Raw genomic sequence first — 19,499 nt, forward strand, 5'->3', positions numbered from 1 at the left:
TATTATAATTACAATAACCAGAATAATAGTGTTGTAATAATATTTCTTGTTTTGTAGTTCTCGGAATCCTCTTTTTTGAGTAAAACCCAAGTTTAACAAAAAAGACAAAAAGTTGACTGACGGTTTCGTCCAGGGCAGAGGCAACTCATCAGACGCTGCCTCACCTCTGCCCTGGGAGCAGCGTAATCGCCACTTTCGGTCATGCTGCTCCCAGGACAGAGGTGAGGAAGTGTTGTAATGTTAAAGCCGATATCTGTCTCCACCAATTGTAAACTAAGATGCTTCCTTGTGACTCGCCACTCACAAGAGTTCATCTTATTTAGTGATGAGGTCCTCCATACAAATTTGACCATCTATAACTTTGTTAATAATAGTTGGATTTGTTTCAAATCTGCCCTACATTATCGCTTATAATGATGTCAAATTTTGTACTTCTAGAATGAACTTGAGGAAGTTTCCGGTTAAACTTCTAAAATATGGTAAAATGCTATTATGCAATTTATTAGACCAGTTATTGGAATGGGATATATTTTGAAACCTAAATTTCATATAGATGTATAATTGTAACTTTTTCATATTTTGCTTTTGGATGGGTTCTGAGAAGACCTGTTTCACTTTTTGGGGCTGCATTTTGAGCCTTCAGGACCAGTTTGAAAATGTTCTAAGATTAAGACATTTCATTCAGGGAAAAACAATTTTACATCACCTTTCGCATGTATGGCGGTTGCGCCATTTTGCTTTCAAATCATCATCCAGCGTATCAAATCATAATTTTTCAGAAGGCCTTTTGGTTGTTTTCTATCAATTTCGATGTTTAGACAAATCATGCCGAGTCAGTTTGAATCGCATGCTCATAGCATCGAAGACGTATTTCTGGTCCGATGCAAAATTGCCTTTTACAGTCGGCCAGCATTCAAAATTATAGGGAGCAACAGGACAGACGACAATGCGGTAAATTTTGGATTTGAGACGTTCGTCTATACGTCAATCACAAAATATGCCAGTTGTGCGATAAGCAATTTCAGAAGGCGGTTCAACACTGACTGACATCACTGGTCCGAGGTATTTACATTGCTCAGTTCTATGCAGGTTTCTTTGGAGTCGGCCACATAAAATTCTGTTTTATTCAGTCAGTGACAGACCAGTACCGCTTTATTGCTCGCAGCGACACAATCCTGGCCACCATCAGGGAACGTGTTCGACTTGAGGTCATCGGGGAAACTGGTGACCGAGAGTCGATGGGGGCAGAGGCGGCGGCATCAACAACACCACGCCGCACTGCAAGCAACAGGTTCAGTACTCGCCGAAGCACTCTTCTCCACCGTCCAGCTGAGGTTTCCGCTGAGGTTCGGGACGAATTCCAAAGAGCGTGAATAGAATTCTCGGATATGGATCCATTGCATAGACCAGGTATTCCCAGGCTCAATCAATGATGAGATTGCATCTCGACTGTGTGCTGGTATGTCGCTGCTGCAACTACAATCACTTGTGTATTGTGGTGCAGTTGCGGCTATCAGATTGCACGGTCAGAATATTCGCTTTCGTCTTATTGGTTTGAGTGACAAAAGAGAGATGCCATGGAAAATTCGTCTGGAACGTCGGCGGGACTCACTAAGGCAGGACATTGCTGGACTGATTCAGATCAACACTGGTAATGCCAGCCGACGGGTGAGAAATAAAGTGCAGAGGGTTTACCGGAACTATGCCATCCCCTGTGAGACACCCGTTGTTGAAATTCTGGACACACTAAAACAGAAACTTTCTGTCATATGCACGCGGTTACGACGGTATGGCGAAAGTTATTCCAGACGTGTCCAGAATGCAACATACGCGAGGAACCAGCGGAGTTTTTTCAGATCTCTCAACGAATCCCAACAGAGCGCCCAGACAATACACTTCTCGGTAACGGAAGCGAAAGAGTATTGGGGTGGACTTTGGGGGTTACCTGCCCAGCATGCTGAGTGGATCACCGCCGAAGGCACCCGCTATGCCAATACACCTGGCATAAATTTTGCGGATGTTACCGAAGAGGAAGTTCGACGAGCCATAAACAGCTCGAAGAACTGGAGGGGCCCAGGTCTGGATCGGATGCAGAATTTCTGGTATAAGAAATTTACCAACGTACACAGTCGGTTGGCACGCAGTATAAATGAGGTCATGAGTCAGCCGGAGGAGTTTCCACCTTTCCTCACTGCGGGGATTACCTACCTTATCTCTAAGAAGGACACGGTGCAGGACCCCGCAGACACAAGACCGATCACTTGCTTACCAACCCTCTACAAATTCATCACGTCCATTATTAGTGGAAGGATCAATGCACACCTTGAGACCAACAACATTCCGTCCGAGGAGCAGAAGGGCTGCCGAGTTGGGTCAAGGGGTTGCAAAGAGCAACTCATTATCGACTCGGTAGTTGTAGGACAAGCAACCAGAGGCCAAAGAAACCTCTTCAGTTGCAATATCGATTATGCCAAGGCTTTTAATAGCGTTCCGCACACCTGGCTAATCGACATCCTACATCTGTATCGCATTGATCCAAAACTAATAAAGTTTTTGACGACAGTCATGAAAGGGTGGCATACCACCTTATCGGTGCGTACATCTGAGGGTGCTAATACCTCAGAGCCCATCCGTATACGGAGGGGCATCTTCCAAGGGGATTCATTGAGTCCCCTTTGGTTTTGTATGGCACTGAACCCCCTTTCATGGCTACTGAATGATGCTAGAGGGCATGGTTTTGCAATAAAATATGGCCTACGTGCTAAGTGCGAACTGACACGCTTGATGTACCTAGATGACATCAAGCTGTATGCTGGTTCTGACAACCATCTGAGAAGTCTGTTGCGAATAATCGACAAATGTCGAATCCAAGCCATCCGCAAAGGTCATCACGAGCCGCATGCCGGACATAGCATTGGTGACCTCCACATCAAAGCTATGACCGAGACAGATTTCTACAAGTACCTAGGAATTCTGCAAGGAACCCATGCTCGAGTTGGTGATCTGAAGGATGCTCTGCTGTCCAAATTCCTGCGACATGTAAAGCTGGTGTTGAAATCGCATCTCTCTGAGAAGAAAATAAGCGCGTTGAATGTATTCGCTATCCCTTCACTGGCTTATGCATTCGGAATATTGCCGTGGACGAAGACCGATCTGGAAAATGTCCAGCGGCGGATACGGATAACTATGTCCAAATTCCGAATGCATCATCCAAAATCTGCCGTGGAGCGGATGAACCTGCCTCGTGACATCGGAGGTAGGGGCGTGGTTGACGTGGCGGCACAACATCATCGCCAAGTCGATTCGCTGCGTGTTTATTTTTACAGCAAAGCGCAGGCGAGTCCCTTGCATGCGGCTGTCTGTAAGGCAGACTGTGCACTGACTCCACTTAACTTGAAGGATCGATCTTTCAATCCTCTGAGTGGGGTGAAGTCGGACCAAGAGCGGATCGATGAATGGAAGTCGAAGGTAATGCACGGTACACACGTGAATTGTCTTTGGCAGCCATTTGTCGATTTGCATTTGTCGAACAGATGCCTGTGTGCTGGGGAGCTCTTTGCTGAGACGGAGGGGTTCATGTGTGCCATTCAGGATGGCGTGGTCGCCACCCGAGCTTATAAAAAGCTCATCATGAAAAAACGGGTGGAGAACGACCAGTGCAGAATGTGTGGTTCGGCGTTAGAGACTTTGGACCATCTCATTTCTGGCTGTACTGTTATGGCACCGGTGCAATACATCACCTGGCATAATGCTGTATGTAAGGTTATCCATCAAAACCTTGCATACAAGCATGGGCTGATCACGGGGACATGTCCGGTTTACCGATATGAGCCGCAAGCAGTACTTGATAGTTCTGCTTATAGCATGTATTGGGACCGGCAAGTTCTGACTGATCGCCACACTCTACACAACAAGCCTGACGTACTGTTAGTTGACAAGACGGGTTGCTCCGCGTATGTTATTGATGTTACTATCGCCCATAATAGCAACACCGTTCCGTTCGAGATTACGTGGAGAAGAAGGTGAACTATGAGCCATTGGCTCGGGAAATCAAAGAAATTTGGCGTCTCGAGCGGGTGGTTTTAGTCCCCGTAATATTGTCAGCTACAGATATTGTACCTAAATCCCTCATGGCTTCCCTTGATGTCCTGGGACTTTTGCACAGTCTGGTTCAAACCATGCAGAAGTACACCATTCTGCATACGTGGTCGATGTTGCGAGGATTTCTCGACGGATTCTCCCATTAACCTACCACCGGCTACTATCACCAGTGCCCCTTTAGTTTTCAAGTAGGTAGGATCGTCCGAACCTAAATGCTTGGCACTTAGTGCTAGTATTAGGTAAAACCCGGCATCTACCGAGATTGTGATAACTCAGAAATAATAATAGGAAAGTAATAAAAGTAAATTACCATTTGTGAGTAATTTGCTCTTTCTCCAAGGATCATATTTTTTTTCGTTTAACGAATTTCCTTTTTTACTTCTTTTATTTTTCCCTTTTCACACAATGTTTTGTTTTATCCAGCCATCTAAAAACTCCTTCCTTTTTACGTGACCCATTGGGCTCGCTCGTGCACTGTGCGACCTTTACACATTTTAACAGATACGAGTAACCAAACAAATCTTTTCAACTATTATTATTGCACCTTTTTTCACTGTTAGCATACTGCCATTATCCGAAATATAAGCCTCTTTAACAATGGACCCTTACATATGCTTCCGGCGCCTATAATGTGACGATGATTGCCCAATTTGTCGATTATCTCATATTCCTCCATTTGATCTACAACCCTAGATAAATAAGCAAATAGAATAGCTTGGAAGTAACTTTATTGATAGTTCGAGTTGAAATTCTCACACATACGTTTAAACTCAAGGATAACGGTTATTTTATATAGGAAAAAGTTAAAAGTGCGAAGGTAAAATTTAATCATAATAAGGAAATGGCATATCTCTATTATTTTCCACGGTAACTTTTTTACCACCCTTAACTTTCAATGTTCCTGGTTGACCATAATATCCATAAGATGTACGAAAATCCCCACCGTATCGTCGAAGTTTCGGATCATAAGGATTCGATGGAAAAGATCCAATTCCGGATATATTTGAATTGAAAACCTGAAATTTCATATCGTTTTTCAACCTGTTAATCAATTAAATATAAAATAACTTTCACGGAAGTTGAAGCTTCGGATATATCTTCCTCTTTGTGAATATCTTTCTTTCTGCTGAAGTAGTTTTTGATGATTGTATGCGGCAGCAAGAACATGAAGTATAAGAGTTCGATAACTGATAGCATACTGAAGCCCAGGAAAAGTCCAAGAATTCCTCCACTATTCGCTGCTTAATATGATTAATATAATAAGGATGAAATCAAATGGAGGTTTTATAACTAATTACCTAGAAAGTCAGCAAATCCAAGGAACTCTTCCTTCGTCCTCGCTCGGAACGAATTAAACTCATAGAAAAAGTGAATAACCGCCAGCTCTTCTATATTTATATCTGGATTGCTAAAATTTTCCTTTAGAATAAAGTCTTCCTTCAACAATTCTGTCCCGCTAATGACAGGCAAATAGTTCAACGATACACATCCTGGCACGCATCGAGCGCAGCTTGTATCTTCATCGAGCAAGGATTCCGATGCGTATTGCACCCGACGTACGCATTCAAAATCTTTTAGACCACAAACAACAGTGTTTTTCGAAGATCGAGGCAAGTAGTAAGTAACGCATCCACATTCGTGCTCCATACGGTCCGATTCACATTCTAGTTCGCAGTTTCCTTTGGTGTAGGTGCGATAGAACTTCAGCTTCACCTCATCTGCAAAAAGACAGTGCCTGGCCGCTTTTCGGATCCTTCGAATGTTGTTGGCGGCGTTGTGTAGTGTTGGGTGTATAACGACGTGGGTTTCAAGACCAGCAGAGAGAAGATATCCGTAGTTAGCAATTTTAGGCATTTCTGTGGGATTATGCAACGACATCTGGAAGGAATAAAAAGATCTAGATGATGACAGGAAAACGCTTTGGGTATAAAATTTGATGATTTAAAAACCACTGCCCAAAAAATCCTTTCGGGCCCCAAAAAGAGACGTGGGTTGAATACATATATTATTGTCATCCCTAGATTATAAACTGACAATTTACTAAGTGCATTCGCTGTTTGTCCCCAAAAATTATTAAAAAGATGGAAGAAATATGTTCACTGACTGTACGTATATCAAGGTAGATTGCGAAATTCCTTTCCTCCGAACATCAATCATCTCGAATCAATCTAGGTGGTTCAGTTTTGGCACCACTAAGGTCCTTCGTATGTACGTATATACACGAAGACTATACACAGGAGGTGAAACTTGTCAAAAAAGCGGGACAAAAAGTGAATTATCGTGTTTGAGGCCGAGCCAAGATCGCAATGCGTTCTGCCCAATTCTTAATGTTTTGTGTATCGTGTTTCTATATCTCTTCTAGGTGTGCGAATCCATGTAACTAAGTAAGCAGCTGTAAACTACCAATACATGCATACATAAATACAATAGGAAATTGATAACGTGTCATTGCATTATTATTCGACTCGCCACCTTCTACGATAGGTTTTAGCATCAACTTGGAAAATTTATATTTCAAACCCGGTCGGATGCACTAATACCAACACAAAAATGGGAACCAATATCAAGGATGATGGGCAGAACGCAACTGCGATCCTGACTGAGCAGCCCCGCTCCCCAGACGCTATATTTTCTGTCCTGCATAACTACAAACCTTGCCTAGGCAGTTCACCTTCTGTGTATATATATATGTTTGCCATATGTCCTTTGATAGCTGATGGATTAAGTTTCATTTTGTAGCAACTTTGACAGATTTGGCTGAGTTTAAGACATTTTAAAGCAAGTCGGGAATAGAAAACCAAACTGCATTTTCGCAATATTTTACTTTTCCACTTCCGTAAAGAGAAGAATGTCTCCGATTCGACGAAATGTTCTTCAGCTCCCTCTAGATTATCCCAAGAACCCTACACTTCTTCTCTATTGGCGTGCACCAAGAATTGCTAGGGTGACCCATTCTCCAGGTGCTCTGAGATAGTGGATACCATTTCATGGTATAGCTAAAGTGTGACCTATCTATTGCCACTTCTGCCCGCTAATTACATGAGCTAATTATTATGTGCAGCTACCACATAAGAGCACAAAAAGAACATTGCTTACCCCCTGAGGATATACAAGCGGAGAGAAACTGCCATCAAAATGATGATCTCGTTCGTGACCGAAGCCAAACCCTTGCTAATGCATATACAAAAAAACTCCTAAATCTCCTGCCGATTGCGGTTTGATCAATCTGACTAAATGCACGTTGTCGGTCATTAGAAGCCCAACTGATCATATGGCAGGCACGGTGCTCAAACAATGCAAAATTATGCGACGGAGCCGAAGATCGCAAATTTATCACCAACGTCATTACGTCCCTAGGACCGTGTTTCTATTATCAAAGCCCACCTTGGTATTTAGCTCTCTTGATCACTGCAATGACATAAGCAGAAAGTTTCCCTTGAACTTCGTTAAATTGTTCATAGAATTCCTCCCCCTCTACCCCGGACATATCTGTTGGTAAAAAGCACTACGATATTGAAATCCTCGACCCGAATCTCATAGTTATGCACCCTGCCTGAGGCCATAAGGGCGCGCTTAGCGGATGCTTCAATATGGACGGTGCCAAGCTTATTTAACAGACGAAGAGTGAATAGTCACTACACTCACAATAGGCAAGTAATACCTAGGTGTCTCAGGGAGTAGGTGAGGGCAACTCTGTTTTTATTGTATTTAATATTAAGACGGGAAATCGGGTCTCCACTGAAGTAGTAAACAGGAAGATTTAGAATTTAGACACAGATTTCCCTGCTCTTCGTCAAAGGCCACTAAAAAGAGTAGAGATTTGTGCGCTAGCAACCCGCAATTCAGGAAATTATACTTTCGCCTCGGAAGCGGATACTCTCCTTGGAATCGGACTGTCCTTCTGCCTGCAACATTTTAGTTCCGTCAAAGATTTTGAACTATGCGAACGACCCCTCGACGACAGTATCGAGGCTGTCCAGAATAAGCGCTGGCTCCACCTTCAGTGATAGAGGCTGGACCTTCCAGGGTTAAGTGAGGTATGATGGTGGAAGTTTAGGGAACACTATCCTTCCTCTTGCGGCACCGCGCTTCTTTACACAGGAAAACCTGTCTGAAATAAATATGAATCACCAGTACCGCATTCCCCAAGATTGGTGTACTCAGCGAAGTGTTACGTCAAAACAATCCATTTTTTAAAAGAATGATAACTGGTGTTGTGCAATACACAACAACGTAAAGATCCACCTCAAATGACTCTAAAACAGAACTCAATCAAGTTTAGGCTCTCAGAATATTAGTATCGGAAAAGGACTTGTCTAACTTTACGTCGGCAGACCACTTGGTTCATTATCTTGCAAACTGCTTGACTGGAATATAATTAAGTTCAGATGAGGGTAAATTAGCACCTTCTTCAGTTATTCATCAATAAAAAAAGGACCTTCTATGCTAGCTTACCGGAAAAACGCAAATGGTCATTGAAAGATACGGAAAATATATTATTGATTATCCTGTGTTTTTTATATTATAGAAATAAATGACTTTAAAGTACGCAATGACTTGTTACTCAAACGGATAATGACAGTACCAATAAGTTTTGGATCTTAATTATACATGAAACATTTTTATAGCGAACGCCTTCGATGCCGAACGATTTATTTATTAATAATTATTTAAATAAGGGAAGTAAGAAGTAAGTTGGAACCTGGAAGCTCAACGCAACTTTGACCGATTATACTATGTTAATAGTAGTAACATTGAAACCAGAGGGTTTATATCCTATATTCCGAGAAGATTTTATGTTCCTGCGATAAGGTTATACGGGGTTTCTAGTCCATTTACAAAAACCCTCCATTTAATATTATTAACTTCATTTGAATTGATATTGGGATGCAAATTTTTTGAGGGCACACGGCAACTAGGCCCTCAAAAACTCTTCCCAATAACAAATTGAACCGTACGTATGTACGTTTGATTGTTTTCTGTTCCCTGCACACGAATTCGAACAATATAGAAACCTGATAAAACCTATTCGTGTCATGGAAGCATTCGGCGCAATATGGTTTCAACTAGATACCAAATTAAAACAGAAACAGCATTTTACATTTGTCGGCTGCCGCCGAAAGTGAACCGAATGGAACCGTATACGTGTGAAACGACCCTTAAAACTACACTCGGGTTGCATTCGATACGTTGCAGTGCTCCGCTGCAGTTAATTTCAAAACGTATTCAGGACAAGGAAATCGGCATAATGACAAATTTTGACGTCATGCATCGCGGTTATACATTGGATCGGTTAATGTAGAAATCAATTGAAGAGGTGGGTGATGAGGTTCGATTTGAAGATAAAAGGAATCGAATGTAAGGAATATGGAAATAGTGGTTATTGTAGTTCTGGGTGAGCATTGAATTGGAAGGTGGGGCAGAATTCATTGACGCGAAAAAAGGAGAAATTTAGCTATTCAATGGAAGAAGATTTGGAGTTACTATAAAAAAAAGTAAAAAATGGCTAGGATATTTAAACATAAGAACATTCATTAGTGCATCCAGAAACCTTTCGACCAAAAAGCTATAGCAACTTGTTTTAAGGTCCCTCACATTTCAATCATGTAAACAAGTCGGGAAACCGGAAGTTCGGCGCTTCAGGTATGTGAGGTTTTGTTGGCTTTTTATGTGAGTATATTTGAGTGCAGAACTATTCCATTTGTACGTAGCCCGTTATGTATATGCATTTAGCATGTCTGACTACCCACTTTAGTATGATATTGATATTTAGTTGCAGTAAATTTACAGGGTGAAGTCAACTTTGAGCTACTGTAACTTTGTTACTAATGGTATGATTTTGATCAAACTTGGGTATAATATGCTTCATATTATATTTTATACTACAACCAGCTTTTATAACTCTGGGATAAACTTACCGGGGGTTTTACTAAATTTGGTAATATACTATTATTTACTTCATTTAAGCAGATATCGATATGGAGAGTATTTAGAGGCCTGGCCATGATGGAATTTTTCAGATTTTTCGGTTGGGCAGTTTCTGAAAATGGGTTCGTTAAAGAAATCATCACTTTCCAACAGCTCCATTCCCCCCTTTTTAACGAATCTCAAAACTAAGACCGGCTTCGGAAACTACTAATCAAGACCTTTCATTTGATACCCCACATGGCTATATTCGGTGAGAAAAATTTCTACACCCCCCTTTTGCATGTATGGGGACCCCCCCCCTAAATCTCAGCGCATAAGGATATCACTGACTGCATGTCTAGGCGTTCACAGTTCCCACCTCCTCACCAAATTTCGTGTCAATCGGTGCAGTCGTTTCTGAGAAAAGTGCGTGTAACAGACAGACAGACAGACAGACAGACATTGAACCGATTTTAATAAGGTTTTGTTTGCAAAACAAATCGGTTCAAAATAAAATATGATAATAGGAACAAAGTAAGTCGGATAGATCGGCGGTCACTTCGGAACTTTTAGAGGCGGCTCTTGCAGAAGATGAGAGGGCAAAAAAATGTAAGATTTAATCCTGCCAGTCTTTTTTTTTGTCGGAGGTAGGGTAGGTGAATGCATGTAACAATGTGGGAACTGCGTCTGTACACGCAGCTTGGTCAGTATTCATACCTCAAAATGTCATCAGTTGAGGTGGTTAAACACCAACCTAGAAACCAATAATTGGTCGGTGGAGGCGATGCGTAAATGAAGATCAACTGTTTTGTAAACATGGTGTGAACTCTCGACCTTTAGTTAAATCTCTAGAATGAGGTCGAAAGTGGCTTCAATGTCACGGGTACAGGGAGTTTCTGATTAACCACGCAACAAACCAATGTCGATGTAAACAAGTTGAACGCTTAACCTACATTGCAAATGTTTGACAATTACGAAGTTTATCCTGTTGAAAACCCACGGATATTAGGAGAGATAGGTGATTTTGAATGCACAGAAGATCGCCGGTCCAGCAGAATATTTAAATTACGATTCCACTTAGTTAATCTCATCATCATCAATGGCGCAACGGCCAATTCGATATACCTAAAAGCTGTCTGGCATCTCACGCAGGGTCTGCCTCGTCTTCTTTTCCCACCATAGATATTGCCCTTATAGACATTCCGCACTGCATTATCCTCATCCATATGGATTAAGTGGCCCGCCCACCGTAACCTAGTGAGCCGTATTTTATCCACAGCTTGACGGCCATGGTATCTCTCATAGATTTCGTCGTAATGTAGACTACGGAATCGTCCATCCTCAAGTGGGGGGCCAGAAATTCTTCGGAGGATTCTTGTCTCGAACGCGGCCAAGAGTTCGCTATTTCTCTTGCTAAGAACCCAAGTTTCCGATAAATACATGAGGACTGGCAAAACCATTGTCTTGTACAGTAAGAGCTTTGACTCTATGGTGAGACATTCCGAGCGGAACACTTTTTGTAAGCTGAAATAGGCTCTGTTGGCTGACAACAACCGTGCGCGGATTTCATCATCATAGTTGTTATCGGTTGTGATTTTCGACCCTAGATAGGAGAAATTATCAACGGTCTCAAAGTTGTCGCCTTCTATCTTTATTCTTCCCGTTTGACCAGTGCGGTTTGATGTTGTTGGTTGGTTAATTTTTAGTGCCGACGTTGCATTATATACCTTTATCTTGCCTTCATTGATTTGCAGTCCAAGATCTCGCGCCGCCTGCTCGATCTGGATGAAGGCAGTTTGTACGTCTCGAGTCGTTCTTCTCATGATGTCGATATCGTCAGCATAGCCCAGTAGTTGGGTGGACTTGAAGAGGATCGTACCTCTTGCATTTACCTCAGCATCACGGATTACTTTCATGATAGGGCATCCCCGTGTCGTAGGCCGTTGTTAATGTCGAATTGCCTTGAGAGTGTTGGTCAGGTTCAGCCTAGTCAGTCTTACCAATTTCGTTGGGATACCGAATTCTCTTATGGGCGTGTACAGTTTTACCCTGGCTGTGCTATCATAGGCGGCTTTAAAGTCGATGAAGAGATGGTGCAACTGATGTCCATATTCCAATAGTTTTTCCATCGCTTGCCGCAGAGAGAAAATCTGATCTGCTGCTAATTTGCCTGGAGTGAAGCCTCTTTGGTATGGGCCAATGATGTTCTGGGCGAATGGGGCTATCCGGCCTAGCAAGATAGTGGAAAATATCTTATAGATGGTAATCAGCAACGTGATACCTCTATAATTACTGCACTGTGTGATATCTCCCTTTTTATGTATGAAACAGATAATCCCTCTTTGCCAGTCGTCAGGCATTGATTCACCTTGATCACAAGTTGATGAACCACTTGGTGTAATTGATCGCCTTCAGATTTAACCAATTCGGCTGTAATTCCATCGCGACTTATGATTTTTAAACCGATGAATTACAGGGACTGTTTCTCCTAAACTTGGCGGTGACAGTATTTGTCCATTGTCTTCAATTGGCGGGACCTCCAACTCGCCGATCTTCTGGTTGTTCAGTAGTTCATCAAAGTACTCAACCCATTGCTCCAATATGCCCATTTTGTCGGAAATCAGATTTCCCTCTTTGTCTCGGCGGGATGAACATCAAGGTGTGTAGGGCTTCATCCAGCTGACTTGTTGGTAAAACTCCCGCGCCTGGTGCGGTTGCTCCCTGTACTTTTCGAGTTCACAGACCTCTGGACGTGTTGCTTCTCCCAGGCTTCCTTTATCCCTCTGTGAAGTCGCTTCTCCGCTCTCTAGTTCATCATACTTCTCCGCGCGTGCCCGTGTTCTTTGAGAATGCGGCATTACTCGGTATGCAGCATTTTTCCGTTCCGTTGCTAGCTTACATTCATCGTCGAACCAGCCGTTCCGACTCTTTTTGCGGCTGGGGTCAAGTATGTTTGTGGCCGTATTTATTTTAACGTTCTTCAGGTTACTGTGAAAATCATTTGTTGATGCTTCATCTCCAGGATCTCTATTGACTGTGGTTATTACGGAATCCATTTCCCTCTTATAAGTGTTGCGAAGGGCTGTGTTGGGGATGGCTTCAGCGTTAACTCTCATCTGATTGCCAGAGGGGATTCTGGGTTGTGTTGTTATTCGAGCTCGGAGTACCATGCCAACGAGATAGTGATCCGAGTCTATATTAGCCCCCCTGTATGTTCTGACATTCATCAAGGCTGAGAGGTGGCGGCGTTCGATCAATACATGATCGATTTGGTTGAAAGTGCGTATACTTGTGGACTGCTTTCCATGCAAACCAGGTACTTCCAACAACCATTTCGTGTGCCACTACTAATTAAATGATCCGCAGTCCGTTATCATTTGTATTTTGGTGTAAGCTATGGGAGCCAACGTATCGCCTGAATACGGGCTCCTTCCCTAGTTGATTGTTAAAAATGATTTTGATATCATATCTGGGACAGGCTTCGAAGGTTCGTTTTACTGCCTAGTAGAAGGTATCCTTCTCCGACTCTGCAGTCTCCTCTTTTTTTGCTGACTAATAAACGTACTCCCAACACATGGTTTACTGGATGGCCGCTATAATATATGGTGTAGCGACTCTTCTTCAGGAAACCGGTCCCTGTTCAATGCATCTCCTGTAACGCTGTTACATCAGCCCTATATTGGGACAGGGTATCATCTAGCTGCTCAGCAGCTTCATCTCTGTACAGAGAGCGCACGTTCCATGAGAAAATGCGCAACTCGTTATTTCTTTGTCGGGTCGTCGTTGTATAATCCGCCCAGTCCGAGCCTCCTATTGTGGCTTTGTAACAAGTTGTTTTCCATGTGGGGTTGTCAGCCCAAACCAACCCCCAACCTGGAGGACCAGTTGGTACAATTTGACCCGTTTTCATCCTTCTCCGTCTGCAGCTTTTCGTTAAGAAAGTGCTCCCAGTATACCACACCATAAAAATTTTAAAGGGCATTGTTCATAAACAAAATCGTTGAAATCACAGTCAACCGTGTCAAGTTTGTCAGGAACTGTGGAACAACTGCTGCATGGTTACTCATGGAGAACCGCCAAACTGACCTGGTTTATTTTACGAAATCTAGGAGCGCTGACTCAAACAATTTTACCGCGACACCTCGCTTCCCCCCCCCCCCCCCCCCCTCCCCGCCCTAAAACCGGTCCAAATCTCTACCGGTGTTTATCAGGAAGTGCCTTATAGCCACTTCTCTGCCTTTTCGCTAACAATACTCTCACACGCGACATTCAACGTGTTTTCCAAGGGTCCTGCAATAAACTGATTTCCGATAACTCGACCTAAAGTGAAATGTAACAAAATCTGACACTAAAAATAAAGTACAGTTTTTGACCGTCTACGCTAAAATTGAAACAATCACAATCCATGACAGTAATCTGCCGAGAACTAAAGGATTTATATAATATATCTTGGATCAATACTCTCAACCAATGGTACTTCATAAAATTGCCAAGGGTGAACCAAAACAGCGGCGCCTTGAAAGAAGTGGCGAACCCGATCCAGAAATGTCAACGATTCTCCCAAACGGAACAAAGGCTAAAAAGAAGCAAATCAGTAGACAGTACACTCCGACAATTATTACATCGGTGTGTGATATAATGTTTGAAGCAAATTTGGGATGTCAGAGAACTGACAGGAATTCGAAGACATTTTGAATGAAAAGGCTGCCCACAATAAATACCATAAAAAAAAACTTTAAACTAGTTGATTTTGAATCTTTGCGAATAGGTTACAGAATGTTGCTAATTAGAAGAACGTTAATATTGGAAAAATGTAGAAACAAGTCTAATGTAGAAAATATCCATAAAATATTGACTAGAATTAATTTTGGAAATATATAATTAGTAAATACGACAGATAATTAAGCACAAAGTCAAGGGACTGGGGTCGGTTGAATGTTGAATTAATGAATAAGATATTTTTGAAATAGGTTAACAAATGTTTTCAAAGTGTAATTCTTCAATTCTTCTACTGCAACTGCAAATCGTGATCTCCAAAAATCAGGCCACCAAGAGGAGTGTGGGAATGGTTATTGCCCCATCCAGTTCTTTAACAAAGTTTAGTTGACTTTGCAATTTCGATTCCGAACTTTCTCCCTACGACCCTGTTAGCAATAATTATAGCCGCCAGCTTTATCTGCGCGCTGATTTCCGTACATGAAACCCATTCTTCGTAAATTCCTTATTAACCCCAAAGTCACCCTAAAACACAGTCCATTTAACTACCTCATTGTTAAAAATTGTACCCAGAAATAATTAAGGAAATGGCAAAATGGAGATAAACAAGTTCCAAATGAAGCTACTCGCCAACCTAATTAGCATCTGCTATCAGGAAAACCCAAACTCACCACGACTCCCACCAAATCAACCGACGCCGAATAATACCATCTTTCAACAAAAAATAATTGAAGACTGATATATACAAAGGGTGGTCAAAGGGTAGTATAGGTCCCAGGGCGAAACATGGATTGGTACCCACGATGGAGCATAAAACCTGAGAAATGCCTGCTGAACCAACACCAACAGCTGTACTACCAAACCCTATCTCCACCTCCACATGGTGATCGCTGGGAGCTCTTTCGTAACGAAAAGCTGTAGACGGAGAAGGATGAAGGCGAGTCTCCCGCACCTAAAAACGGGACAAACTGTACCAACTGGTCCTCCAGGCTGGGGGTTGGGCAGGGCTGACAACCCTACACGGAAAACCGATGTTACGAAGCCACGAAAGGAACCTCGGACAGGATGGACTTTACAACGATGAACCCGGCAACGACAACGGATTAACGATTTGCGCATTTTCTCATTGAACGTGCGCTCCCTGTACAGAGATAAAGCTGATGAGCAGCTAGAGCCATATATTATAGCGGTCATCCAGTAAACCATGTGTTCGGAGTAGGTTTCTTAGCCTTCTTAAATGAAACCTGCTGTTATCGGCTTTGAAAACATAAGCGAATGGCTATGCACTCTGCGCTTGCGAGGCAAGATTAGAACTATAAGCCTCATTAACGTTCACGCCCCTACAGAGGAGACTGCAGAGTTGGAGAAGGATACCTTCTACGAGGCAGTAGAACGAACCCTCGAAACCTGTCCCAGATATGATATCAAAATCATACTTGGGGATTTTAACAGCCAAGTAAGGAAGGAGCCCGTATTCAGGCGATACGTTGGCTTCCTTAGCTTAAACGGATAACGGACTGCAGGATTATTCAATTAGCAGGGTCACACGAAATGGTTGTTGGAAGTACCTGGTTTGCGCGGAAAGCGGCTCACAAACATACGTGGGCCTCTCCAGACGGGACCACTTTCAACCAAATTGACCACGTGTTGATCGAACGACGCTACCTCTCAGCCTTGATGAATGTCAGAACATATAGGGGGGCGAATATAGACTCGGATCACTATCTCGTTGGCATGGTGCTCCCAGCTCGAATAACAGCACCACCTACAATCCCCTCTGACAATCAGGTGGGCGTTAACACTAAAGCCATCCACAACACAGTCCTCCGTGACACCTATAAGAGGGAAATGGATGCCGCAATAACCGCAGTCAACAGAGGACCTGGAGATGAAGCATCAACAAATGATCTTCATAACCACCCGAAGAACATTATCATAAATACAGCCACAAACATACTTGGCCCCAGCTGCAAAAAGAGCCGCAACGACTGGTTTAACGATGAATGTCAGCTAGCAACGGAACGGAAGAATGCCGCATACCGAGTAATGTTGCATTCTCAAAGACCGCGGGCAAGCGCAGAGACTTTACACCAACTCCGTCGAGCGGAGAAGCGACTTCACAGACGGAAAAAGGAAGCCTGGGAGACCCAACAAGTCTGCGAACTAGAAAAGTACAGTGAGCAACCGCACCAGGCGCGGATATCACACAGCAGCAATTATAGAGGTACCACGTTGCTAAGTACCATCTATAAGATATTCTCCACTATCTTGCTAGGCCGGATAGCCCCATACGCCCAGAACATCATTGGCCCATACCAAAGAGGCTTCACTCCAAGCAAATCAGCAACACATCAGATTTTCTCTTGCGGCAAGCGATGGAAAAACTGTTGGAATATGGACAACAGTTGCACCTATTCATCGACTTTAAAGCCGCCTATGATAGCATTGCCAGGGTAAAACTGTACACGGCCATGAGAGAATTCGGTATCCCGACGAAACTAACAAGACTGACTAGGCTGACCCTAACCAATGTACGAGGCCAGGTAAAAGCAGCAGGATCACTCTCAAGACCATTCGACATCAACAACGGTCTACGACAAGGTGATGCCCTATCATGCGTCCTCTTTAACCTGACCCTCGAGAAAGTGATTCGTGATGCTGAGGTAAATGCAAGAGGTACGATCCTCTTCAAGTCCACCCAACTACTGGCCTATGCTGACGATATCGACATCATGGGAAGGACCACCCGAGACGTACAAACTGCCTCCATCCAGATCGAGCGAGCGGCGCGAGATCTTGGGCTGTACATCAATGAAGGCAAGACAAAATATATGGTGGCAGCGTCAGCACCGAAGACGAATCAACCATCAACATCAAACCGCACTGGTCAAACAGGAAGAATAAGAATAGGAGAATACAACTTTGAGACCGTTGATAATTTCTCCTATCTAGGGTCGAAAATCACAACCGATAACAGCAACGATGATGAAATCCGCACACGGTTGTTGTCAGCCAACAGAGCCTATTTCAGCTTACAAAGACTGTTCCGCTCGAAACGTCTCACCATGGGGTCAAAGCTCTTACTATACAAGACTATGATCTTGCCAGTCCTCATGTATTCCTCGGAAACTTGGGTTCTTAGCAAGAAAAATTGTGAACTCTTGGCCGCGCTCGAGAGAAGAATCTTCTGAAGAATTTTTGGCCCCTACATGAGGATGGACGATTCCGTAGCCTACACAATGACGAAATCTATGAGCGATACCATGACCGTCCGATTGTGGATAAAATCCGGCTCAATAGGTTACGGTGGGCGGGTAACTTAATCTGCATGGATGAGGATGATCCCACCCGGAAAGTCTATAAGGGCAATATATATAGTAGAAAAAGAAAAAGAAGACGAGGCAGACCCTGCTTAAGATGGAGCGATGGCGTAGGTCAGGACGCCAGACAGCTTTTAGTGATATCGAATTGGTGGACTTCGGCGGAAAAGCGGGATATCTGGAGTTCCTTATTAAGGCAAGCCTAGACCGGATACCGGTTGTTGCGCCGTTGATGATGATATATACCATAAATTCTTTTTTTCTTCTCGTACGACATCCTCCGATAAAGTTTTTTATTTGAAGCAGTGTTGGTTCCTGAGGACTGAAATTCATGATATATGCTCTATCTCAAAACTCGCCTGCCTAAAATATAGGTCTGTGAGGTACCAAATGAAAAGTCTCGGTTAATACTTCTCGAAGCCATTCTTAGTTTTAATTTTTACTGGAAGGTGGCCATTTTTTCACGGACCCATTCTCAGAAATCTCCTAACCGAAAAATCTGAAAAAAATCAAGATGCTGCCTCTGTATGGTGCGTAGGCTTCGAAGTTCACCCCATACCGATATCTGTACAAATAAAGTCAATGATAGTATATTGCTATAATTGGTAGTAATTGACTGTAAAACCCCAGAGCATAATCCTACCGTATGGTGGAGATCGCACTATTGTGAAAGTTGCCGCTTTTGTGCGAATTCGAAACTTTGAATACTAACATCTCGCGAAAGTAGCTATTCTCAGATAATATATATATAGTTAAAAAAACCCACGGACCCTCTTCCCGACCAATCGGACCGAGGGGCGATCAACCTGAGGATGGGCTGAAAGCAACATCCAAAGGCCCGCATCACAGCGATGATGAGTTTTAACGCAAAGTGTGTGCGACCATACCCTGATGGATTCCGTTCCAAATGCGTGACACGGTAATAGGCGCGGACGATAAATTCGTTGAGTTGGTTCGTCCAAACCATACGACGCCTAGGTCTCCCGTCCTTGGTGGTTGACATCCAACATCCAAGGGCGAAGAGCCGCTCTGATGTTGTTGAACGACCCTTAACCGTGTTGGGTACTGTCTTCGTGTCCCTGGGGTCCCATCAAAAAAATTTGAATTATTTTCCCCAATTTTGTTCCCACGAGTATTGGGGAGGCAATCAACCCTGCAACAGAGCCCCAATGTTGCAATGCCCCATGGTTACCTCCAAAGGTAGGGAAGGTATTTGGAGGGGAGCCGCTGAAATACAGTGTAACGTCACTGCAATTCATCCGATAGGCGCATCGATCGCTTCACCCCGGATTACGGATTTGTTAAGGAGGTTAACTCCTCCTGGACGGGAAGAATCGGTAAGGCAGGACGAACTCCAAGGGAAACGTTCTGCTTGTCCGCGGCTACTTATTTACAAGATTAACTTGCAATATTCGTAGCTGACCCGGTGGGTCATGTCATTATCCGCAACCCATG

General features: G+C 43.3%; 1 protein-coding gene across 2 annotated transcripts in view; it reads right to left on the minus strand.

Annotated features, from left to right (window-relative positions):
- Positions 1–4,821: 4,821 nt before the first annotated feature.
- Positions 4,822–19,499, minus strand: part of LOC119655643 (pickpocket protein 28-like) — a 40,667-nt gene continuing 25,989 nt past the window's right edge. For both annotated transcript variants that reach the window (XM_038061621.1, XM_038061622.1), the window contains exons 8-10: positions 5,400–5,979; positions 5,176–5,339; positions 4,822–5,117 (exon numbers count right to left, since the gene is read on the minus strand). In XM_038061621.1, coding sequence (XP_037917549.1) covers positions 4,926–5,117; positions 5,176–5,339; positions 5,400–5,979 — 936 coding nt within the window. In that variant the 3' untranslated portion in view covers positions 4,822–4,925. The remainder of the gene's footprint in view (positions 5,118–5,175; positions 5,340–5,399; positions 5,980–19,499) is intronic.

This window comes from Hermetia illucens, chromosome 4, assembly GCF_905115235.1.
Source record: "Hermetia illucens chromosome 4, iHerIll2.2.curated.20191125, whole genome shotgun sequence".
Classification (NCBI taxonomy): Eukaryota; Metazoa; Arthropoda; class Insecta; order Diptera; family Stratiomyidae; genus Hermetia; species Hermetia illucens.